General features: G+C 41.8%; 1 protein-coding gene and 1 long non-coding RNA gene across 2 annotated transcripts; one reads left to right on the top strand and one right to left on the bottom strand.

The window, feature by feature from the left end:
* Nucleotides 1-46: 46 nt before the first annotated feature.
* Nucleotides 47-4,469, bottom strand: LOC100698681 (GDP-Man:Man(3)GlcNAc(2)-PP-Dol alpha-1,2-mannosyltransferase). The gene is made up of 6 exons (XM_005475275.4): nucleotides 4,205-4,469; nucleotides 3,688-3,909; nucleotides 3,175-3,377; nucleotides 2,691-2,859; nucleotides 1,432-2,051; nucleotides 47-1,276 (listed from the first exon to the last, which is right to left on the bottom strand). Exons 1-6 carry the CDS (start codon nucleotides 4,255-4,257, stop codon nucleotides 993-995), a joined length of 1,551 nt encoding a protein of 516 aa, XP_005475332.1. The 5' UTR covers nucleotides 4,258-4,469; the 3' UTR covers nucleotides 47-992.
* A 788-nt stretch (nucleotides 4,470-5,257) lies between these two features.
* LOC112844146 (uncharacterized) lies at nucleotides 5,258-9,294 on the top strand. The gene is made up of 3 exons (XR_003216786.1): nucleotides 5,258-5,888; nucleotides 6,169-6,901; nucleotides 8,942-9,294. It is a non-coding gene; the product is annotated as an uncharacterized LOC112844146 (long non-coding RNA).
* The last annotated feature ends 1,189 nt before the right edge of the window (nucleotides 9,295-10,483 follow it).

The raw sequence follows: 10,483 nt of genomic DNA, 5'->3' as shown, positions 1-10,483 counted from the left end.
ACATTTTGAGAAACGTGAGTGTTCCTGTGGTCTTTCTCACAATCAGTTTTCTCTCCAGCACAGAGATGCAGCAAGTGTGGCTTAGCTAAGCACGAACACAGAAGCCTTAGCTCCACCAACAGTGAAAGTTCTTTAGAGCTGTTGGATTTATATGTGTCTTGTGAGCATACAGTGAGTTTTATCTACCAGTTTTGATCTGTATTTTTAGTTTACTAATCACAAAAAGTTGTTAGCACATATGGGGTGATGCAGTTATATGGATAACATCCAATCTGAAACTGTAAAGATATGAGGATGAAAATAAATCACAGGAATTAAACGTTCATCTCGTCTTTATGTGAGAACTCTGTTAACGTTCTTTTTCATTGTTACCTAGCTTTACCTTCCAATGACCTCACCTCATTGTTGTCTTTTTTTACCTCTTATGAGTGTCCATTGTTGCACATCCTAACAAAACCCAGGTGATCTCCGGATATCCAGGGTTGGCTAAATTGCTCCTGGAGCAAATATCACAGAGAACATAAATAATAGCTATAATTATGAGATTAAAGAGGATATTTCCTGAACCTCGAGGTGTCTTTTAATTTTTTTATGTAAAGTCACATCAACACATGACTCAGTTTGGAGGTGAACAGAATGTGATTTTTCACCCAATTTGTTTTTCCTGTCATCGTGCTTCCAGCTCTGCTGTCACTGAAGACTTTCACACAAGTCTGACACACGCACAGTCCTACACTCTTTGTTGGTTTTGTTTATTCATCCCAATTATTTCTCTGGGTGTCCACCCCGAATTTGTGTTGATAATGTTGACTTGCTTTGCGAGATTATTATGCTGAGAATGATCCACCCCATCACACTTAAACTTTCAAGCTTAAGCCGTTTTAAACATCCACATGACCCTCACTGTTCAATCCTATATATGTGTGTAGCACTACTTAAAAGACCAACAGCGTCCTGGTCCCTGGTGGGCTCCACACCTCATCTGTTTTAACTCATCGCTCTAGAGTACCCATCAGAGGCTCCATGGCAGCCAGGAAACAAGACTCAAACTCCTGATCGGAAAATCGTTCCACAGAGTCCCTGGCGTTACGGCGCATTTCCAGTCGAGCAGCTGGTGACAACGACAGGATGGTTTCCATGGCAGCCGCATAGCTGTCCTCACTGTCAGCCAGGAAGCCCGTCTGCCTGCCTTCGTACGGCACCACGATGTCCAGCTTTGGACCTCCGGACTTGTGGGCAAGAACGATGGTGCCTGCGGCCATACACTCCACCACACCTGGAGACAAAGATGGAGGATTAATGTTCAGACCGGCTGATCTGAAAGTCTTACTGTTAAGTTTTTCATTCGCTCATTTCTGTGGAAAACTGTGCACTAAGTACTATTGAAAAAGAAATACTTTGTACGGTTTTAGTAACACATGCCGTGCTCACCGATGCCGAAGTGTTCGTTCCACATTGTGTGCAGACCAATGGTGGCGTCCACCAGCTCTCTCTTCAGCTCCTCAAAGGGGATATTAAGTTTGAATTCAACATGGTCGGCGATGCCCAGCTCCTGACAGAGTCCCCGCAGCATCAACACCCTCTCCTCATCCTCCTGGTTCCTGCATCCGCCAATCAGCACCAGCCGTAGAGACTCCCTTCCCCCTGGGCCGTCCCCTTTCCTGTCTAGCAGTTTGCGAAATGCTCTGATCTGAAGCTGGTGATCCTTCTCTGGCCTGAACTGACCCACCGACACGATGGAATGGCGCTTCCTGTCCCCTCCGCCGCCGTCCTCTTCTTCTCTTCCAAGCTCCTCCCAGCCCTCCATCTCGTCCTCATCCTCCAGTGGGACATCTAGGAAGGCCCTGATGTCACAGGGAGGGTAGACGATGCTGGTGCGGCTCGGAGAGCGCCACAGAGCGAGGATGTGTCCCAGCGTCCAGGTGGAGTTCACCATGATGACGTCGCTGCAGGAGCCAGCCAGGCCGTACAGCAGAGCAAAGCAGCAGTAGTACACCACCTTCAATGCACTCAGGATGGGGTTTCTTGAGATGAAATCAACATTGTTGAACCTGAAATATAAAGACGAAGATGAAAGGTAAGGTTTTTGTTTTTTTGGGCAAGACTAATCACACAACAGAACATTTACAGGTCAGGATTGGATTAGCCTCAAATGCCTGGGACGCTTTCATACAGCACAACTGAATAGCTTTGGGCAAATCTAGTCAAACACTCCACACTAAACACATCGTGTATGTAGCAATTCTCTGTTTTCATTTTACAGAAAGGCTGGATGATTTTTCTTCAATTACTCTTTCTGTCCATGAGTACCACTCACAGAGAGTTGCAATCACAGCACTTTAAGATGGTAAAAGATGGAGCCTAAGGTCCTCTTCTGTGAGCGTGACTGACAAAAGCACAGAACAAGTGCCACTGGTGGCGTCCTTCCTGATGACATCAGACACATAGTAACAGACAGCAAGCACAACTGGATGGTTAGCAATGGATAACCAGTCATGTATTTCGGTCAATGCAAGAACTTATCACTCTGTGCTTGCCTAATTTGACAGTGACCATTGTTAACCAACACAACCGTGTAGAGTAAGCCTGACATTATTTGATCTTGTTCTTTTTGCCTGCTGTACATTATTTGTTTATTTGTAAGCTGCTGTTGTTGGATTAAATGGAGCTGTGTCTAAATGCACTTTTACCTTGGGTTCCTTTCTCTGACCACAGACAGCATGTCGGTGCTGACAGTGGGATAGTGAACGTAGCTCGCTACTTTACAGCCTCCCAGGTAGCGGAAGATCGGCAAGGTGAAGGCGTAGCCCATCGAGTCCACATACAGGTCAGGAACGAAGGCCGTCAGTGCCTCCCACCCTAAAACACACACACACTGTGTCACTTCAACTGACAAACCTGTTGATCCCACGGAAAAGAATGAATTCAGTAAAATTCAAAACATATGATCCACAGCAGTGGATCACACGAATATGAAGGAATCACATACACGTCATGTGTTTCATGTTTGCAGAAGCGTTAGCAAAATAGGGTGGAGACTACAGTGAAGGCAAATGTTAGAAATACACATCATCTTGTTCCCATACATTAAATCAAAGACAAAAAAAAAATCTTACTGTAATATAAATGAGTACTTGAATTTATTTAGTCTCTCCATTTTAGCCCGGATCTTACCCAGGAACATTGAGCCTGCGCTCTGACCCAGTAGGGTGAAGTGAGGGTAAGAGCTGGCCTCCACGAGTACACGGTGACGCAGGAAGACAAAGGTGACTGATCGAGGCAGCGTGATGTTGAATCGCTGCCGGGCTCCCTCCAGAATCTGCTCACCGGTCACTCCCTGGTCACCCGTATAAACCACAAAGGAGACGCCAGGATATCTGGGATAAAGGCAGAAACTCTACATTAGTGTTTAAACTTAGGGTTTATCTCTGTGGTCTGAGGGTCAGCTTATGTTTTTAAAAGCAGTCAGTTGTGCTATACTATTTGCTAGGAAGCAGAGAAGCTGCTCTAAATGGCCTCACTAGATGGTCTGTGGGTCTTGGAGACAATGGTAGAGATAGTTTCAACCAAACATAGCTGTGAATTCAAGGACAGAGCTAGAAGAGAAGTGACTTCCTCTCCAACCTACAAACAACAACAACAAATGTGAGACATACTTTCCCTTAAAATTATTTTTAAATATTTTACCGGTGCATGAGGGCCCTCAGGGAGCACCAGAGGACCCGCTCCCCGCCTCCTCCCGCGTTACAGTAGGGGTGGAAGAAAGCCACCGCCGGGCCATCATCCTGAGCCCGGCGGGTCTTGCGGTGCCCCTGCAGCCACATGCGGACCCCCAAGAGGAGCAGCAGGAGGACGAGGGTCAGGATCAGGCTCAGGTAGAGGCATGGCACCAGCAGCGACCACAGCAGCCTGCGGAGGGAGGGAAAAAACAGGACTGGCAATGTGTGACACTAAAAACAAGCTCTACTCAAGACAATTATTAATCTGTTACTATGGTAACAACTGGACAGGGGACAGTAAATTTGTTATTACTGTTGATTACGCTAATGATAAGTCAGCTAGCTGCTAGTTAAGCTAAAGTTAGCTTGTCACGCGTCTCAACAATACTTTTCCTGTTTGTTTGATTTTTTTTTAGCACTAGCTCTTGGTACACCATTTTATCACCGAAGTGCAAATAAAGCAACACATGGGAGACAATTCCTACCTCATTAAATCACAAAAACACAGAGATAAGTGGTGGTGGTTGTCGTGTCCCATTTTGACAACACAACTCCGTGACACTAGCGGAAGTAACTGTCAGCTGCCCGAGTTGACCAACTGTGATTGGTTCAGCCTTTGTTTACGTACACGTCATCGACACATGACTTTCCTGAGTAGCAACGGAGGTCAGAGGAGGGGAGTTTGCACGGGTATAATGAATGTATCATTAAACACTGGATGGTGAACTCTGAGTTCATATTTTGGGAGTAAAGAGGGACTCGCTTCTCCCTGAGTGAAACTGTGACGAGTGCCCGCCAACCAGAAACCATTAAAGTTCGCCTTCAAAGTAAAAGTCGCACCTGTTTGAAATTTGTTAGGTGCAGGAGTTAGGCACAACTTTTATTCTGAAGATAAATATCATTTTCCTGTTTGTGATACACTTCAAAGTTTCATTAAAGCTGGGAGAGCAGTCGGTAGTGCTGTGCGATACTGCAGATGTTAGAATCGATCCAATACCAAGTAACTACAGGGCCAGTATTGGCAATAACAATACCAATACTTTTAACTTAAAAAGGCAGCTTATGTAGAACGGATTTATGAGATAAATCATTATTTTTAAATTCTGAACACAATTTAATGACCACTAAATCACTGTGATTATTCATTCTACAGTTATTTCTACAATAATTTGTTAGATCAAAAGAGACTGTGTTTGATTAGTATTTTTTTAATTTACCCCCAAAATTTATTATTTACAAAATTCAGTGGGCTATATATTGAGCTTGAATTTAGAGTATTGATTGTAGTATCAATGCCAGGGGCGTAATTTCCAGGGTGGTTAGGGGGGTTATGACCCCTCAATCATCATACCCAACCAATATAAGCCCCCCAATAAAATTATGAATTATCTTCCATAAATAGGCTGTTGATTTTCTTTACTCGTTTCAGGTATTACCAGCAAAATAGTTGCATGTTTAATCATCTGGGAATTTACCCAGATTGATTGATTGATTTATTTAGACAGAGATCTTGACCCCCCCCACCCCCACCCCCAATGTTCAGCACAAAGTTACGCCGATGATCAATGCTATGGTGCTAGTATTAATACCAATACCAGTATTAGAAACGAAACTATCCATATTTAAATCAGTCCGCACGCTAGTAGTCGGTCAGTTACTGATCAAAGCAGTTCCAGGGAGGCTTTCAGTGCAGGGCCTTCTTTCTGATAGCAAACAGGCCAGTATTGACTCGCTTCTTTTACTGATGTATACTTCTGTCACCTGACTGCCATTTTTCTTTTTTTTCTTTTTTGGTTTTTGGTTACTGCTCTTAACTAATGAATGTCGCTGCCTCATTTCTTTGGTTCATGCTGACACACACTGTGAAAGAATGATCACTTTAGAGGCAAAAGTACATGAACAGATGACTGACGAGCAGTCTGATGGCCTGGTGAGCACTGTTCTCTCATCATTTCATGAAAAATGATACAGATGAATGATTCAGACTCGACTACAAGTGCTGAATTTGCATTTGGTAGCTTTTCACAGGAACTCTTAATATGAGGACCAAAGAGGTGTTGATGCAAGCGAGGAAGATCATCGTTAGGGTGAAAAACCAAATATAAACCCATCAGGAAGACAACAAGTCTTTAGGGGGGCCAAATCAACAACTTGATACATTCTTAAAAAGTATGAAAGACAGAGAAAACTAAGTGTCAGTATGATAAGAGGGGCACTTCACTTTCAACTTTCATATTTCATATTTCAATTTTGGGTAATATATTGGAATATTTATACATTAGAGACATTAAAGCTATTCTATAGTATACTGTATTATATATAATATTGATAATTTAACTTATCAGTATTACAAATAATATTTCTTACTGTTCTTACTGTTGTGGAACAACTGTGACCACGCTGTTTCCTCTGGGATTAACAAAGTATTTCTGACTCTGATTCTGAACAGGCTAACTCAGCAACTCCAAAAGGTGTGAAAGACCACAGAAGACAGCTAAAGGAGATGATTGCAGGATTTCTCCCTTGGTTAAGAACAAAACCTTCAAACAAGCAGACAGAGAAGCAGTAAAGGCCTGCCAGAGCATCTCAAGGGAGGAAGCACAGATTTGATTGGGTTTTGCATTCAAAACCAGGAGCGTCTTCCTGTGTCTGTAGAAAAAATATGAATCATTCTGGTGACAATCATACTGTATGATTATATAATGGATAAAAGGTACCTGCTCTTGACACAGGAAACATGCTGCGTTTTTGTGTTTTGTTGCTTTGTATGAAGGAATGTAATGCTTTCACTAAGCTACTGCTTTAAGGATTTAACATTTATCTAACATCATTATTATTGGATGACCATAAAATTCACAGCGTTCTGCTGTAGGTGCTTCAGGATCATACAGTAGTAGAACCTCACACTGATGATCTGTCCCTATATGCTCCCAGTCATGCTTCTGACTTGTTCTGCTTCCTTCTGGCCACTGCAGACTCTTTTGTCTCCAGGATTCAAGCCAGAGATCTCTGTCTCATTACCAGTGATGCTCCTCCACACTGAACTGGGTCAGTTTGCAAAATAAACCCATGTTTCCGTCCTGCGGAAGTTTGAAGCCCACGAGTGCAGGAAGCCAAAATGAAAGTGGTCAAGAGGTGCACTAGAAGCCAACCTGGAAATGGAGATATCAAATTTAAATCAGGTATGGTTTTTGATATTTATAATCAGTCCTGGAAGTCGTACAATACTTGTTACCTTCCAGGTTTAGATCTTACATGAAAACAACCTGTGTATAAAATCTGACACTAATACAAGCTGAACAGAATGTCTTAAAGAGAAACCAGTGTCTTCACCTACAACTGTAGTATGTAGTATGAGCTGTCAGATGATTATGAATGCATATTAGTGTTTACCAGCTGGGTGTAGAGTAAGTTCTGAATGTAGCAAAGAGTTGCTAATGTGATACTAACAGGCAATGGGATGTTGTACCTGAAAGTCCAAATTTTTCTAGCGAGGTCAGACCTGAGGCGACACAGGCTTCATAAAACTTGTTAGAAACATGAAGCGCCTCTACTGAAGAGGTTCAGCAGGCTTACTTTGTGAGACATTTCCAGGGGAATCCCACTGTGATGGTGGTGATGGGATAAGAGGGAGCTTTTAAGTCAGATAAGGCAAATATGGACTATTAATCAAACACATGTTGTTCATTTTGCTTATGGTATAAAGTGTTAATTTGGGGCACCATGAACAAATTTGACTCCCTGGTGGGTGAAGTAGTCTGGGCCTACTTATGAAAGGTGCAGTATTTAAATCCATCAGAATATTAGTGTAAATACAACATCATGATGTAAGCTGGAAGCACAAACTACCCAAAGGTTAGGACTATTCCTGGTTATGGACTATGAGCCTCTGTTGGTTCACTGCACGTTTATCCAAGATCAGTCCATATTATATGATACAAGCCTTTTTTGATAAACATTTAGTAAATAGTATCCCAATTAACAAAACATGACTAATCAGTAGTGTATGTTGGTGATTTTCCCTGTAGGTAAAACCTCTGAGGTCTGAGCCTAAGCATCTCTGCAGTTATAATTTAGCAAAACAGCAACTTTAGTTAGTTACTAGCAACCGAGACCTTCTCAGATCAGGATAAACAGGAAGCGACACATTGCAATGACACTTGACTTTGAGTTTTTTGTTTTTGGAGGAGTGGGGGTAGGGTGTTTGCAGTAGTTTGCAGTATTTTGCAGTTGAAGCCCTCAATGACTCTGTTTGTGAGAAGGGTGCAAATGTGGCCCGAGGCCTGCTCTCGGGCCCGGGTGTCAACCTGCTGCCCGACGGATCCCCTCAAACCTGCCCCACCCACAAAGCACCTCCTGCCACGAAGGAGACAAAAAGCAATGTTGTTCATGCTTTTTTCAAGTTGTGCTCTTGAGTAGATTCAAAAATACCAGCTGTGTGCATCCCACAGTGATCAAAAACCAACATTTACAGTCCCCCTCCTGCACTGCAGCCTGTGAACCAGCAAAACCAGTTTGCACATTTATACAAATGCAAAAATGACTTGTGACTTAGGATCTGTAAATATGTGAAATTTCAAAGCCTTGCAGTTAATTTATGATTTATAAATGTATCTCATCTATTGAGTTTAAGAAATGAGCTCATTAAAACCTTTCTCTTTGCCTTCATGTTGACACCAGCTGTTTCCTTGAGACAAGCAGCAGGTGGCACTAACTGTCCAGTCCAGTTTAGTTTCTCTGACATGAGAAAGGTCACAGTTTCTTTGTTGCTCCATATGGATCTGAGGCTTTTGGCTGTTCTTCATTCCATGTATAAATTGAAAATGTGTATTAATAAATGTTCATCTAAACACAAACAGCCTTTTCATAGCAGCTGTTTTGACATGTCAAGGCAGGAAAAGCAAAGGTGTGTTAATGGTAACTGACGGTGCTAGTCTAGCTTCATCGATTACTGGGACATTAAATAAAATTGACTCATTAATGCTATTTATTTCCTTGGTGTCTTCTCTGCTATGAAAGGGTAAAATAAAAATAAAGGTATGTTGAGAAAGAGGAACAGACTGTGCTCAGTGTTTAGACACAGATATTGCGCTGTGCACTTCCTGTTATTTACACATCCAAGAGTCTACTTTAAAAAAATACACATGGCTGCAGAAAATACAGTTATTACAACACAATTTAACATTGATCATCTATCACTTCTTTCTTTTCTTTAACAACAGCCAGATGCTGACCTGACATCATTACCATGTGCTGCTCCATTTTGGGTTGGATGTCACTGACTCACCAGATGACTTGAAATGATCCACTTAATGCTGCTCAGACCAGATTTAAGCAACACTAAATGATTCAGCAGTTTTGGTTTGAATTTAGACAACAGCATTTCAATTTTTTGTTTTTTAAAAAAAGGAAGATTTATGTATGCGAGACTGTGCTCTGTTCCTCTTTTGTAGTACTTTGGTGACTACGGCTAACAGAAGGCCATTTCTTTTTTCAAGAGAGTTTTCCACTTGGAAATTTGTCCATTGAAAAAAACATGTATTTATAACAGCAGCAGTCAAATCACAACAACAGTCACCTTAACAACAGGCACTTTGTATTGTAAGGTAAAGGCCTTACAATAATACAGAGAAAAACCCAACAATCATATGAACCCCTTTGAACAAGCATTTGGTGACAGTGGGAAGGAAAAACTCCCTTTTAACCTGAAGAAACCTCCAGCAGAACCAGGCTCAGGGAAGGGCGGCCATCTGCTGTGACCGGTTGAGGGTGAGGGAAGGGAGACAGGACAAAAGACACACTGTGGAAGAGAACCAGAGGTTAATAATAACTAACTAATGATTAAATGATTGAAGTGACTACCAATGAGAGTGCAAAATACCACTGATTGACCTATAACCAGGTAATGACATCTATCAAAGAAAGTAGTCCTTGTAACTAAATCAGATATAGTGCCCTTAAGTTACTATGGCAATAAGCCAAACAGATAAGCTTCTGTATCAGTGTGGCCGGGTTTAGGGACCAGACCAACAGTAATTCTATCATTTTTATCACCAGAACATTATTAAAAGTTTGAGAAACACCAAAAATATGATTTAGTTAGCATTTACTATAGTCCTGAGTTGCTAACAACCTAGTAGAATAACACATTAAGGCTAAAAGTTGGCATGTTAGTTAAGTTATGCAAAATCACTTTAGTGGACATATTATGTACTCCAGTTTTGTTTGTAATTAGTCACATCTTAAAATAGATGGAAACAGTCAAGTGGTCACCAGGAGAAAAATTTCCAGTGGGTGGGAGCATGTGGGCTCTTTGGAAAGAGGTTTTGTGAGACAAACAGCTACTACACGGCACTTCTTTGCTTAAGTGACCCCGAGGAACAACCAGGATCAACCAGTTGTTTTCACAATTAGATAACAAACCACACATTCAGGGGTAATGCAGTCAGTGGGCTAATGGAGTGATGAATCCATATTTTTAATATTTGGTTCAAGCTATTACACAAATTACTTAGTAGCTTAGCTATGAGCTTTCAGGCTTTGCTGAAGAATAACGGTGGTCATGTCAAATATGGACTTTCAGGGTAGTTACATGGATATAACTGCACGTTTCCATAAATCACTGCACCTATTTTCTGTTTTCCCACAAAAATATAAAAAAATGAGTGGTGGCTCGAGACTTTTGCACAGTACTGTATAATGTCGTGAAAAAGAGAGCTTGCAGAGCACTCTGAGCAATCCCGTGAAAAACAAAGTGCACTAAT

The sequence above is a fragment of the Oreochromis niloticus genome, linkage group LG16 (genome assembly GCF_001858045.2).
Source record: "Oreochromis niloticus isolate F11D_XX linkage group LG16, O_niloticus_UMD_NMBU, whole genome shotgun sequence".
Lineage (NCBI taxonomy): Eukaryota > Metazoa > Chordata > Actinopteri > Cichliformes > Cichlidae > Oreochromis > Oreochromis niloticus.
Note: the sequence above shows the minus strand (reverse complement) of the source record. Positions and strands in the feature narration are given on the sequence as shown.